Below are 14,385 nucleotides of genomic sequence, written 5' to 3'. Positions count from 1 at the left end.
TATATATATATATGTATTGACTTAAGGAATGTGTTTTAGAGTGTGTATTGGAAAAAGTGTCGTGCTGTGTGTTCTTACCATTAAAGAGCAATATTATTGCCTTTATTCTGCTGTTAAATATTTTTGGATAATGATTGCTATACAATATAATTGACTCTCATCACAGAGGGTAGCTTGGTATAAAGCAGGATAATGAACAGTCAGCTGAAACTTAACGTAAAATAAACTGCTTCAGGGTGATCACCCAGTAAGGGTTTATTTTTCAGTAATGACCTTTTAACTATATGTTATACCATACTTATTTGTCAACAAAGAACATAAATACAATCATAAACTAAATGTCAACACCAACATTATAACAATATATATATGTCCCAAACACAGCAAATGCATTTTTGTCCTTTATTTTTTATGTCACAATACCAGAGTAACACTGCTTTTGAAATTTCAGTATGTATAGGAAAACACTGGAAATACTGCTCGATATTCCAATATTAATTAGTAAATTATTATAAAACATATTGTAGTGATAATTCCTGTTGTCAAAATGCAAAACAAACTTGTGTACTAGACTTTCAATGTACAGGCATCTAAATGTATATTCAATTAACACTTTGACAGTGTGACCAAAAATGTGTCTATATATATATACAGTGTCAAACGAGGTTTTCACATCAGCCAAATAGATGTTTCTCTCTTTTGAGTGTCCATTCTGTCATCAAACACTGGATAAGTTGAGGTGGATATTGTATATTTTGATTGTCCGTGTACCGTCCACTTCTACTCTGCCTTTCCATCATCTGTGTCCATCTCGGTAAGGACACAGAAACACACCTTCTGGATGATTATACCTGATGATGCTGTTATAGAAAGAATGAATGAGGAATACCTTGCATTAACCACAAAATTAGGACCAGTATTTACTCTATCATCACCTAAATCTTTATGAAGAGGCTTACCAATAAATTTGCGGAGCCACATAGGCCTACGGGAGGCAGGTAGATGGCAACAAAGGAAGTAGACGGGTACTCCCGAAAGGGCAATGCCGATGCCAATCAATGAGTTGATAGTGTCACTGTATAAAGGCACCACCACAAGAAACACTGTGCAGAGGCAGAATATAATTGGGAAGAACAGACTGAGCTGAAAGAAATAGAGAGAAAGGATTATTGAGCTGAGTTTAGGTTAAGCAGGAATCTGACATTTTATTGCACGGTTCTCTGGAATACTTGATTCTGTCATCAATCGTGACATTCTGCCGTCAAAGATTTTTGTATAATGATAACTAAACTGTATACTTGACTTGTACCTGGTGCTAGTTTCATGTTTCTCATAACATTGCGCAATTATCTTCTCACATAATAAAAAAATGTCAAACTCAAGATTCATGAAATAAATATTTCATGTCAATTAATTTTTTTTAATTGGAAAGTATGGATTATAATAGGTGAGATAAAGTACAGTCAGCTATGCCACAGCTCCAACACAAGTCCAATTCTTAAAGGGATAGTTCACCCAAAATGGAAATTCTCTCATCATTTACTCACCCTCATGCCATCCCAGATGTGTTTGACTTTCTTTCTTCTGCTGAACACAAAGATTTTTAGAAGAATCTCTCAGCTCTGTAGATCCATAAAATGCAAGTGAATGGTGGCCAGAACTTTGAAGTTTTTACTAAATCTCCACTTTCACTTTTACATTCTTTTTCTTTAGTTTTTGACAATTCATATTCTTTGTGCATATTGCCACCCACTAGGCAGGGAGGAGAATTTATAGTAAAAAGAACTTAAATATTGATCTGTTTTTTACCCACACCTATCATATTGCTTCTGAAGATATAGATTTAACCACTAGGGTCATCTGGATTAATTTTATGCTGCCCTTATGTGCTTTTTTGGACCTTCAAAGTACTGGCCACCATTCACTTGCATTATGAGGAAAGAAGTCATACACATCTGCAATGGCATGAGGGCGAGTAAACGATGAGAGAAATTTCATTATTGGGTGAACTATCACTTTAAGACTAATCCTAGAAGGGGAAATAAAAGTACAGTAGTAATACCATTGTATTGTTAATGAAAAGTGTAAGGCTAAGTTAGGAAGGTACAAGGTTGAGAGTTTGTTTTATTTCTTTATTTAATGTTTTTAATTTAATTAATTAAAAGTTAAGGTCAATTGACAGCATTTGTAGGGTAATGTTGATTACTACAAAAACACATTTTTCGACTTGTCCCTCATATAAACTGTGGTAACAGTAAGGCATTTACAATAGAAGTGAATGGGACCAGTCCATAAACACTAAAATACACATTGTTTCAAAAGTATAGCCACAAGACGTACATATTGTACATGTTAACATGATTTTGGTATCATAATATCAGGGATTTACTGACTTTACTGCTTCACCAGATTATAGGGTTTACTGGTGTTAAATTGTAATATTGGATTTAACCACACAGAAAGGTTAGTAATCGATTTTATCAAACTAAAATCATGTTAACTCGTATAATGTTTACGTCATGTGGCTATACTTTTGAAACTTAAATAATTGAGGGACGAGTCAAAATTATTTTTGTGAAAATCAGTATTATACAACAAAAGTTGTCGATTGAGTTTGACTTGTAATGAACCCGGAATACTCCTTTTAGGCATGTCTTAAATCTTCACCTTAATATTACAAGCAAGTCTAACCTTATTTAAAAAACAATACATGACAAATGCATTTTGTGTGGTTACCTTTAGTGGTCGCGGCCTGTCTGGTTGTTTCCATCGCAGGTACAGCTGTCCCAGAATAGACAGACCCACAAAGAACCAGTAGCTGAAGCTGTAGTAGTTGATCAGTTTGAATATGTCCTCCACACACAGATACACAAGAGCCATGGCACCCTGTCACACAACAAAACACACTTTAAGACAATTCACACTCAACCATAGCTACATTTACAAGGGTTTAATCTATATACTGTACATGACTTGGAAACATGGAATACATATAATGTCATGCATTTAGATGATGACGGCTTTGACAAACGGAATGCATGATGTTTAGCAGAAAAATAGGACAGACATAGAATGGAAGTACAGTATAATAAGGCATAGTGGCATTCTAACACATTCTAACATATAAATGGAGATGTTCAGGTGGGGACTGACATTGAAGAGCAGGGCGGGGATGGGGGTGAAGCGGTTGACATGAATCATGCACAGGTAGTCTGGCAGGTGGCCCTCTCTCGAGCCCACGAAGAACAGCCTGGGTGGAGATATTTACACAAATGAGAAATGAACTGAGACTGAAATGCCACCTTGGCTAGATCTCCACAGCCGTTTTTGCGCTATGAGAACCTCAAAATCACAGAGTCTAAAATGGTCCTGAAGATGATCATGGACTTGACTCTATTACTATTATTAAAGTTATAAATCAGTATAGATGTAGAATGTCTGTTAAAAAGGAATGAGATGTTGAACCATATGGCAACAATGATAGTTTACCACTGAACTATTTATGTTCAGGCATCAACAAAACTCACCTTGAAGCAGCCAAAATAGATGCATTTAATCCTCCAAAGCAGGAGAAGGCGACAGCGAGTGGTATCGTCCAATTAAAATACCCAAATACCTGGTCTGCAAATGTCTATGGATTAAAAAGTTAATTAGACCATCTTTTCCACCATGTTTATGGTCTCTCTGCAATATAGGCTAGAACCAGATATGGGTACTCACCACAGCCACAGCATCACTGTCCAAAATGGCAGGGATGGGCAGGATTGTATAGTACGCTACATTGGTCAGGATGTAGATCACTGTGACAATCGGCATGGAGATGGCAATGGCCAATGGAAGATTTCTGCATTATATAAAACGGCCACCAGGGGGCAAGGTATTAATGTGAATGTAGTACTCTGACAATGCACAGGCTACAATAGGTGTGCATGTTCTATTATACAGTTTATCTGTACAGAACTGTATATCCACAGCTCTTAAAAGGAAAGTATGTCTTCAGTCAGACACTGCTGATAATGTTTCACCGAATCCTTTGAGATATTTCTGGGTCAATGTTCTTTAAATTCTTTATAAATAGATTTCAATATTTATATTGTAATGTCTCAGTGGCGCTACAACATTTTACTTGTTATTTGCAGCCATCTACCATTACCGTTTTCTTTAATGATGTGACACAGGTTTGTAGTATCTCATCAATTTTGGATTTTGGTGGAGGAAGCTGGTCTTTCATTATCTTAAAGGAGTTTCTTCTACCCAGAACCCTAAATGCAGAAATGTTTGGATAGTTTCTGGGCAGGAATTTTAAAAGGGAGCTCTTGTCACATGACAGACCTGAGAAATCCATCAAAAGGCATGTGATCAATCACATGTTTGCTGTGTTTAAATAAATGCTCAGTCATTAGAGTAAATCAGAGATAAAACCTTTGGAGGAGGAAAAGCCATCTCCATTATCCTTATTTTACCCTTTTCCGTTAAGAAAGAAAGAAAGAAAGGTGTACTTTTTCAACTAAATGAACAGAGTTTAGAATATTGTCTACTTCATGCACTCAGTGGTCACGGCTTGCCTAAGTAGCAAAAGGGGTGGAGTTACCTGGCTGTAATGCTGGCTTGACAAAACATTCACCATTATTGTAAATAATGGTGAATGTGGCAACTAGAGAAACTTTTGTGAAGACAAAGCCTGGCAAATATGAGCTGAATGTTTTTCCATCACCACACGCTTATTTGAGATATAAGTGTTGGACTGAGACTGGCTAATGTGTTAAAGCTAGCAGCAACACGTCGCATGAGTTTATTATACTACAGGGCTGTTGAACGCTTGATTCTGATTGGTTGACGGACGTTCTAAGGTGTGCAATTATTTTTCAGTAAATGCACGGCTATGAAGTAGTTCCAGGTCTTGACCACATAACGGCTCCCAATAATTTCGCCAAATTATTTCAGTTATTTCAAAGAGCAGTACAGGCTACCACAGAAAGATAACAAACTAAAACAAAGGCACTGGCTTAGTACAACAGATAAGAATGACAAACAATATCTAATTTATCTGAAATAACTTTCACTATTTGTGGAAAGCACCCTCTCACTCACTCTCTTTCGTTCTCACACACACTCTCACACACGGACACACATACATACACACATAGACACTCACGAGCAAAAGAGCATTGATGTCAACAGACCCCTGTGATTCAATAAAACAGTTGTTTAGCAACGGAAAAGCTGCAGTGCAGCTGAGAAGTCTACTTAAACACACTGGCGATTGGAAGCGATGTTACTAGGATCGCGAGGATCGCCCTGAAGCACTCCGGTAACATTGAAGCACGTCATTCTGCGTTCAGGATACGCATAAGCGTTTTCATGCCGCTCTATATTGGAGCCTTTCTTATTTCTTACTATTCTTACTTTGATAGTTTTGTGCAATATGATTTAATAGTTACTTAGACTATATTTTTTGTTGAATAACCGTTCGTTACCGTGTTGAAGTGCTGCGCTTAGTGTCCATATATCCTACTGAAACACGTCTGATTGGGGTCACTTGAAAATAACGGAGCCTAATTATATATTATAATCCTTAACACCGACTTGTCGACTAGTCGTTCAAACAACCGACCGACTAGTCGATTATGAAAATTGGTGGTTTTGGCACATGCCTAGTGTACAGGGTTGGGGAGTAACGGAATACATGTAACGGGATTACATATTTAAAATACAAAATATAAGTAACTGTATTCCACCACAGTTACAATTTAAATAATTGGTATTTAGAATACAGTTACATTAAAAAAGTATTTTGATTACTGAAGAGGTTACTTTGCATTTTACTGTCATTTGTTTCATTTAATATTTAGTCCTTTCAGATGGAAAACATTTATACATATAAATGATGCGATCCAAAGTGCATTTGAACAGTGGTGAAACACTTTCTTATGATGTGTTAAATTCATATGAGCAGACAGAGAAGTAAGTTTGAAGTAAGTTTGAAGAAGAAATAGAAATAAACCTTGTGTAAATTGTCAGCTTTACGCTAAGCTAAAATGCTATTTCTAGCCATTTTACATGCACGTTACCAGGCACGATCATATTTTTTTATCAAGAAAATTCACGTTGGAGCATAATTTCTTTTTTTCTAGTAAGACCTTTGATATTAGGGCAAAAATCATATTCTTGATAATAATTTTTGTATTGTTTTCCTGTAAAAATATCTACAAATCCTTAAAACAAGATCAATTTGATTTATCTTGTTTTAGAATCAACACTGCATAAGATATTTAGGTTTTTCAGAGAATGTATTTTTAACGTGTATTTTGTCTTACTATACTGGCAGAGTTTTTATTGTCAAAACAAGTGAAAAAATCTACCAGTGCTGAAGAAGTAATCCAAAGTATTTAGAATACGTTACTGACCTTGAGTAATCTAACGGAATACATTACAAATTACATTTTACAGCATGTATTCTGCAATCTGTAATGGAGTACATTTCAAAAGTAACCCTCCCAACCCTGCTAGTGTATAGCATTATTGCACAGTGTATGGTGAGTAATTTGGGACACAGCTCTGGACTTTAGACAGTATAGTGTCTTACGACAGCATCATCATATATTGTGCTGAAATGACCTTACCTCTCTGGGTTTTTGATCTCTTCAGTGACAAAGTTGAGAGTGTCCCATCCAGAGTATGAGAAGAGAGCAGAATATAACGCAAGCGCCACGTCACCAGGATCCTGAGATGAACCTGTGAACAGACCCTCAAAATTCTGTGTGTAACCTGGAACACACACACACACAAATCATCACAATCAGACTATAATGTACTGTACATGTATACTGCTGCTGAATGTGATTTTCTTAGAGTTTATACAGGTGTTTAAGAGTTGTAAAATATTCTCTTGTGTCTCTACCCTGGGATATCTTGACAAGGCCAGTGATGATGACGGCGATGAGGGCGATGACCTTTGCATAGGTGAAGAAGTCCTGAACGCGTGTCCCCCACTTGACATAGGCACAGTTGACAAAACTCAGCAAGCCTATGAGAATAAGAATTAGGTTAAGATAAAAACTCATATCTCTGGCACACATGCACTAATACTCTTACTCACATCACAGGTTAAAATATCTTGTTTAGGAGCTCTGACTTGCAGATGTCCCAGTGTTTTGTGATCTTTAGAATTGTTTTTGGGTGGATATCTAGTCAGACCATCACTGCAATAAAATGAAATGGATATGGTCTTCCCCTGTTTCCATGGGTATCAATGATCTTCAGGGGTCAGTTTGTTTTGACTGGAATGTTGTGTTATGTGTCGGGATGTACAGACAGAGAGGGAGCAGGTGAGAAAAAGTCTGTGTGTGTGTGTGTGTGTGTGTGTGTGTGTGTGTGTGTGTGTGTGCGTGTGTGTGTGTGTGATCATGCGTGTATGTTTTGTAAGGTAGTCTTTCTGGCTTGAGGAAGCAGGCCTGCTGACTCTAGCACTCCTGCTGGTTGTTTTGCATGGAGTGAAAGAGCTTAGGGCAGCATTTACATTAAAGTTTGCGTGTATGTGTGAGTGTGCATTTTGTCTGTCACACATAAAATCCAGCTGTAAACACCTGTGCTTTGATATTCCATGCCATTAGGGCACAATCAGCGCAAATAGATTACTAGTGCAATTCAGATTTTTTTTTATCTTTCCAAAGTCTGTCCAATGGATTTGTCTTTTCAATAACCCTTAATAGAACTGAATACAGGAAATAAATGAGTTTAAAGTGAACTGAAATCGAGAGTCAGAGATGGCTGTTTCTGTTTGGTAGCCTAAATGCAAAAGAGGAACAATGTGTCAAATGACTTTAAGAATACAAACTCTAAAACAGCCAGACACACTGTCACTGTAAAAAGTGGAAAACTACCATTGTTACCTTAAGGAGCTATTTCTACCTGATCTAACCCTTAAAATTTGCTTTGTTGGTGTAACCTAATGTATTTAGGTTAATTTGATTATTCGTTGACTTGACTCAAACTAGTTTATTAAGGTGTCACCACATGAAGCACATTTTTAAGGTTAACATTTTTTTCAATGTAAAGTCAGCTGGTCATTACTGCAGAATAAACCCCTGAAGGGTAATCAGTATTTGTATCATTAGGAAGATCAGACCCTTCCTATCTGAGCATCCTACACAACTCCAAGTCCAGGCTCTTGTTATATCTAGACTGGACTACTGTAATGCTCTTCTGGCAGGACTTTCTGCATGCACAGTCAAACCTCTGAAATTTATCCAGAATGCGGTAGCACAATGGGTCTTAACGAGCCCAAGAAAGCGCACATAACGCCTCAATTTATCGAACCGCGATGGTTGCCAATGGTTTCTCGCATCAAGTTCAAGGCATTGATGCTCACTTACAGAACAACCACTCGCTCCACACACCCCTATCAACACTCGCTACTTCAAGCCAACATCTTTTACCACTGTCTCTCACCTTCCTCTCTACTTTTGCTTCTATGAGTGAATGTGCTACTTTGTATTACAGCACTTATCTTATTACTGCCTCCTTATGATGAATCGCTTCAAATGTATTCCTCATTTCTATGTCCCTTTGGATAAAAGTGTCTGCTCAATGAATAAATGTAAATGTATCATCCTGAAGGGGTTTATTTTGTATTAGTAACTGAATGACTGTACATCATCCAGCTTATTGCCAAGCTGCTTACAAAAAAATATAAATAAATGGACATGAAATATTACTTTGAGGTGAACTGTTTGATTATGTGGGTAACAGCACAATTATATCTCTTATTTTAAATCATAACTTTATATCAAATATACAGTTTAGCAAAAAATATTAAAATACAAAATATTTGACCGCAGAATGCTACGAATGACCATTCAGAAATTAGTATTCCAGAGAGCCGTGTAACAATATATTATGTTTCAATTCATACATACACCCTCCTTGTGTTCTTTTAGCTTGGCTCAACCTCCTAACAAATCTTTTCTAGTCCTCTTCTTATCTGTTATAGTTGCTATCAATGTTCCCTCACATTCATAAACTGCTCACACACCCCTTTTCTTATCTACAGTGGCACTGCTTACGGAGCAATATCTCTCATTCCTGTATAATCTGCTCTTTTTATACTGGCTTAAAAATCTATGAAACAAGGGCAACAAGAACTGTGATCATTTAGACTGTATCACTACATGTAGTGCTTAAAATTTTTTGGAATGTGTCCATGTTATCATGTGATTGATTAATTAATAATTTTTTTTAGGGTGGGCTTGTTAGTTCAATGTAGATATTTACCATGTTTAATTGGACAAGTACAACAGTAAGATTAAGTTTAATGTGTCCTTTGTCTAAGAACCTGTAAAATATCATATTAATGTTCCCTAGAGTTGAGAGAGAGAACTAAAGGCACTGAATGTGTGTTTGTCTGCCACAAGACTAGATGTGTCTGGTCAGCAAACTGCCTCTAACTCTCTCTCTCTCTCTTTCTGTGTCTGTCTCTCTGTCTCTGAGTGTCCTTTTGGCTCTGTGTCATGCTGAGCTGTCACTAGTTATTAGTCATAAGGGTCAGAGTCATAACACAGAGGACTTTAACTTCCAGAAATCAGAATATTCACATTCACGGTAGCACATCTTATCTTTAAATGAAGTGTGCACTTGTGTGTTACACACAGATGAACTCCACTCAGATTGTAAATCTGACACTCTGTCCTTCTTTCTGACATTAAAAAGGCAATTATTTTAATGTCTGGCAGAAAACTATTCTCATCTAGATTATCTGGTGTTTTGATTACTGGAGGTGATATCAATGGGTTATAATGCAGAATATCAATAATTCTTGAAGCATTTCAAGAACTAGTAGATGAACATCAGTTCTCGAGTGTAAACTTTCCATATTCGTTTTTACATTTTGTGCTATCTTGCATGTCTGTGCTGCATGAGACAGAATCACGTGAATACAACCCTCAACATCAGCTGCACTCGTCTGACACATTCTTTTCTGCTACCCTTTTCCATCATTGCCACACTTTCATAATCTCTCTTTGTGTAATAATTTCTCTCTTGCTTTCTCTACCCTTACAAAAAAGTACTGTGGTGGTACCATAGTATGGTGATGGTATCATCAAATGGTAATACAATGGTACTTTGTGTTATACACCATGATCAGTGTTGGTTGTAATCCCTTTACAAAGTAATTAGTAACTGTAATGTAATTACTTTTAGTAAATAGAAAGTTGTGTGATGCATTACATTTTAAATTCTTGTAATCAGATTACAGTAACTGACTTAAGTAACTCAATTAATTTAATTACTTTTAAGTACATTATAGGGTTATACTTATTTATAATATATTATTTATGAAGAATACATGAATTATGGCCCAGTAACGAATCATTGTGAAGGAGAAATGTGAGTTGCTGAGTGTATGTGTAACAATGAACAAGAAAGAAATATAGACATTATTTTGAATTTGTTGAGCGGAAAAGTGTTTTACAAAGTAAATTAAAAGTAATTTGTAATGTGATTATTTTCCAATGAATTAATTAGTAAAGTAATCTGATTACAATTTTAGAAAAATAATTTGTAATAAGTCATTTGTAGTACATTGATCATGATATACAGTATATTCACATACAATGGTATTTAAATGGTACTCAAAGGTACTTCAAAGAATACCATGGTATTATTATAGTACTTTTTGATATTTTTGTGTAAGTGTTTCAATATATTCTCATTACTTTTGTGTATAGGCTTAAAAATCTGATGTTTAATGAGATTTCTCTCTTTCTAGATTGGAATTACATTAAAATTAACTACAAGTGCTTATTGTTAGTTCATGGTAGTTCATAATGCATTAACTAATGTTAACATATTAGCAAAGAATAATGAATGCCGTAAAAGTACTGTTGATTGTTAGTTCATTGTTAGTTAACTAATGTCACCAACTGTCTTTATAATTTCATGTCTTTCCCACCACCCACTTCCATTGTCATTTCCTTCACTATTCACACAGAGCAAAACTATTTCAAACTGTCCTATTTCTTCTGCTAACTTTTCCAACAAGCTCTCAGAAGATAGAGTAATACTTCTCAGGGTTCAAAGGATGTTCTTGAAGATGCAGAGATGCACCTCAAATTACACACACACACACACTAATCCCTTGCTCACCTTCACCGGTTGGAAACATACAAAAATACCTCCCAAATACACACATCCACAAACACCAACTCACAGATGCAGGCTGCAGCCAGCAGACGATTGGCCACATAGGGTGCTATACACGTGGGGAAGATGGGCTGCACCATGTAGTTGGAGAAGGTGATGGCGATCACGGCCTGGCTGGTGGGCTCGATGATAAGGAGAGATGTCCATAGACGGATGAAGGCCAGAAAACCTCCAAAGGCTTCCAGGATGTACGCATAACTGGCACCGGACTTAGTAATAGTGGTTCCAAGCTCGGCGTAGCAGAGTGCCCCAAACACAGAGAAGACCCCACCGATTGTCCACACAACCAGAGATAAGCCGTAGGAGGCGCTGTACATCAATACGCCTTTGGGTGAGACAAAGATTCCAGAGCCGATCATGTTTCCCACGATGAGACACACGCCATTGAGCAAAGAGATTTCTTTTTTCAGTTTCATCGACTGCTGAGAGCCCATTGACTTTAGGTTGCCATTCGGCCCCTCTAAAGTGGGCTCCTCTGTGGGGGCAGGGCTGTAGGAAGCCATTGTTTTAAGGCTCAGGTAGGTTAGACGATACGAAAGAAAATCAGTTCTATAGTCAGTTGAAAGAGTTCGAGGTTTTAGAAAGGTCTGAAAAGGTCCAAGTTAGATCTTGAGATTTTCCGGTGACATCTGGGGAGTATAGAGGAAAAGTATTCAATGGTTATATTTACATACACACACACATGCGCACACATGCGCACACACACACACACACATATCATAATCTCCCAAGAAACAGGACAATCATAAAGTGCACACATGCACACACACTTGCTTTTCAAATGTACATATGGCAATTTCGGATCCATTAAGATTAAGATTCGCTAGAGCAAATGGCTTTTTTAAGGTGTGTAAACAGAGGTGGGAAAACGGTGCACAGCAGGTCTATATCTAAGAAAAACATCCAACCTGCTCATATTCTAGTCTTACTGTGTGAGATGGGACCTGGATTGTGTGTCTGAGCCGACAGGTAACTCAACTGTTGCACCATTTCTGATAAAGACACTGGTCCATTTGATCCCATCAAAGTGAAGGGATTCTTAATATGCTAAGTCCAATTAATCTTGTTCATTTTCGCTCTATCACTTTATCTTTCTCTCTCTTTTTCACATACACACGCACTTCAGTCTAGAGACATCTTGGTGCATAAGCACATGCTCCTCAAGGTTCAATGGACTCAAACAAGCTAAGCTCAAGACAGGCTGTAACATTTCATATGATTACACAAAAAAAAAAATGCACATACAGGGTATATGACTAGTTAATTGACAGCTCATGTACTAAAAGCTCAAAGTTGAGGGCATTTGTTGAGATAAAATGCTGACTATGACAGACTCTTAATTAACAAGGCATGATTTTTGAGGTAAGGGTTAACTAAAAAGAAAAAAATGCCATAAATTGGCCTGAAATCTGAGAGAAACAGAATGGGAATTTCACTGTGGCTGGAACTACATCTGACAGCAGCCATATTGATCTGATCCCTGATAGCAAACTAACATCACCCAGACGTCTATTTGATGTGTGTGTTTACATTTGGAAGACGTATTTTTTACATTGTTTGCTCATCTGCAACACGTCTATAAGACGTATATCAATAAATGTGTCTCGGATGTCAATAAGACATTCAGCAGATGTCTTTGAGACGTTTATGATTTACAATGTTTGTAATTCTGATCTTTTTAAGATGTTTAGCAGATGTTAAATAGATTGTGATGCTTTCCAGATTAAATGAATGAAAACAGACATCTCAGAGATGCATGTGTGTTATCTGGGACTTATTGATTGACCTGTGAAATGGTTAGGAGGGTCTTATTACATTTACAACAGAAGGAAGTTGCATTCAGGAAAGACAAAAGAGAGATAGAGACAATGAAGAACAAATAGTATGATTAAAGAACTGAGCTGAGTGGGTGGACAGTAGGTAATTGCTGCACGTGATAATTAAAAAGCAAGATCTTTGGGGCCAGAGAGCAAGGTCCAATGAAGGCTGATAACGCTCTGAAAAAAACAACTATAAAACAAAATTACTCAAAGTTACAGCCACAGTCAGTAAATATTATCTTAATAATTTTATTATAACTGTATATGAACTACCTGCAATGTATTACACAACAGAAGCATGTATGAGTAAAGGTAAGGTAAGGTTTACAGTGATTATGCATCTCAAATTATTTGAAGCTTTAAATAATGACAAGCATCACAAATTGACACAAAAGCACAGGTATACTCCCATATTTCCATGCACTAGAATAAGTACTTAAGAGGTTTTTATCAGAAGGATTTTGAGACAGAACATTATACCTTTTCCTCAGATAATGAACTATGGCATCAGGTAAAGGGTGCAGGTTGTTCTAATGCTTTATCTGATGTTCATTTTCGTAGTCAAGATCAATGTCATTCCCCTGTTCATTTTAAAAAGGCGTCTGAGGTTGTAATCATCAGGTCTCTGTCCCGGTTCGCGCTTGAGTTCTTGCGTTTATACTCTTCCGTTTTGTCCCTGCGCCAGAGACGGCTCTAGTAGACTGAGGTTGACTCAACGGATGCACTTCTGCGGTCTGATAAACACAGATACAGTAAAAAAAAGACAGCGAGTGAGGGGTGGAGAAAAGGGACGAAGCTTAATTATTGTGCCACGAGCAGTTTCTAGAGTCAGTGGATATTCGGGGTATAGCCCAGACCTATGTGGTGGATATATATGGGGCCGTCCTTTGATGAAATATCGGAATATAGTACACTTAGTACTAATACATTTGAATGTTACATCTGTTCAATTTCATGTATATATTAAATATATAAGTAAAACTAAAACTAAAAGGTCCCACTAACTTTTGTCTCAGCTTCACTTATGCTCAGAAATTGCGGGTTTTTAACACTATGCAGCCTACTTTAAAACGTGATTTAAAAAACATTATATAGGCATAGTCCCTTTCGGCTTTCCGTAGTTCGACGCACATTGTGTACAATTGATAGTTTTATATGATTGATTCCTCGGGTGCTTTAAGTTAGTGATGGGAAAACGAAGCTTACAAAATTGGAATCAATTGAATCAATTGATTCACAAAATTATTTACTGTTTCGAAGCGCTCGAAACATCGCACGCGGAGGACATCTGCTGGTTATATGCGTGTAAAGGTAATGGGTATACTTGAGACAAACGTAGATGAAATGAATTACATAATGCTTT

At 37.0% G+C, this 14,385-nt stretch overlaps 1 protein-coding gene across 2 annotated transcripts; it reads right to left on the bottom strand.

Annotated features, from left to right (window-relative positions):
• Positions 1-10: 10 nt before the first annotated feature.
• slc7a7 (solute carrier family 7 member 7) lies at positions 11-13,842 on the bottom strand. 2 transcript variants are annotated; one of them, XM_051652257.1, is made up of 10 exons: positions 13,503-13,840; positions 11,210-11,831; positions 6,902-7,027; positions 6,624-6,768; positions 3,721-3,844; positions 3,528-3,631; positions 3,154-3,250; positions 2,737-2,886; positions 960-1,143; positions 14-860 (listed from the first exon to the last, which is right to left on the bottom strand). In XM_051652257.1, the coding sequence occupies exons 2-10, from the start codon at positions 11,703-11,705 to the stop codon at positions 781-783; spliced, it is 1,506 nt and encodes a 501-aa protein (XP_051508217.1). In that variant the 5' UTR covers positions 11,706-11,831; positions 13,503-13,840; the 3' UTR covers positions 14-780. The 2 variants fall into 2 exon arrangements, with proteins under 2 accessions (XP_051508214.1, XP_051508217.1); XM_051652254.1 differs by having other exon boundaries at positions 11-1,143; positions 13,503-13,842.
• Between the last annotated feature and the right edge of the window lie 543 nt (positions 13,843-14,385).

The sequence above is a fragment of the Myxocyprinus asiaticus genome, chromosome 2, assembly GCF_019703515.2.
Source record: "Myxocyprinus asiaticus isolate MX2 ecotype Aquarium Trade chromosome 2, UBuf_Myxa_2, whole genome shotgun sequence".
In the NCBI taxonomy this organism is placed as follows: Eukaryota; Metazoa; Chordata; class Actinopteri; order Cypriniformes; family Catostomidae; genus Myxocyprinus; species Myxocyprinus asiaticus.
The sequence above is the reverse complement of the archived record's forward strand: the minus strand, read 5'-3'. Positions and strand labels throughout refer to the sequence as shown.

Bases quoted from the DNA above. Each gene is read 5' to 3' on its own strand.
- slc7a7 (XM_051652254.1), bottom strand. From the start codon at position 11,705: ATGGCTTCCTACAGCCCTGCCCCCACAGAGGAGCCCACTTTAGAGGGG. The intron at 7,028-11,209 runs GTGAGTTGGTGT...TTATTCTCATAG, and splicing joins GCTGGCTGCAGCCTGCATCT to GCTTGCTGAGTTTTGTCAAC. The intron at 3,251-3,527 runs GTGAGTTTTGTT...ATCTCCACCCAG, and splicing joins TCTATTTTGGCTGCTTCAAG to GCTGTTCTTCGTGGGCTCGA.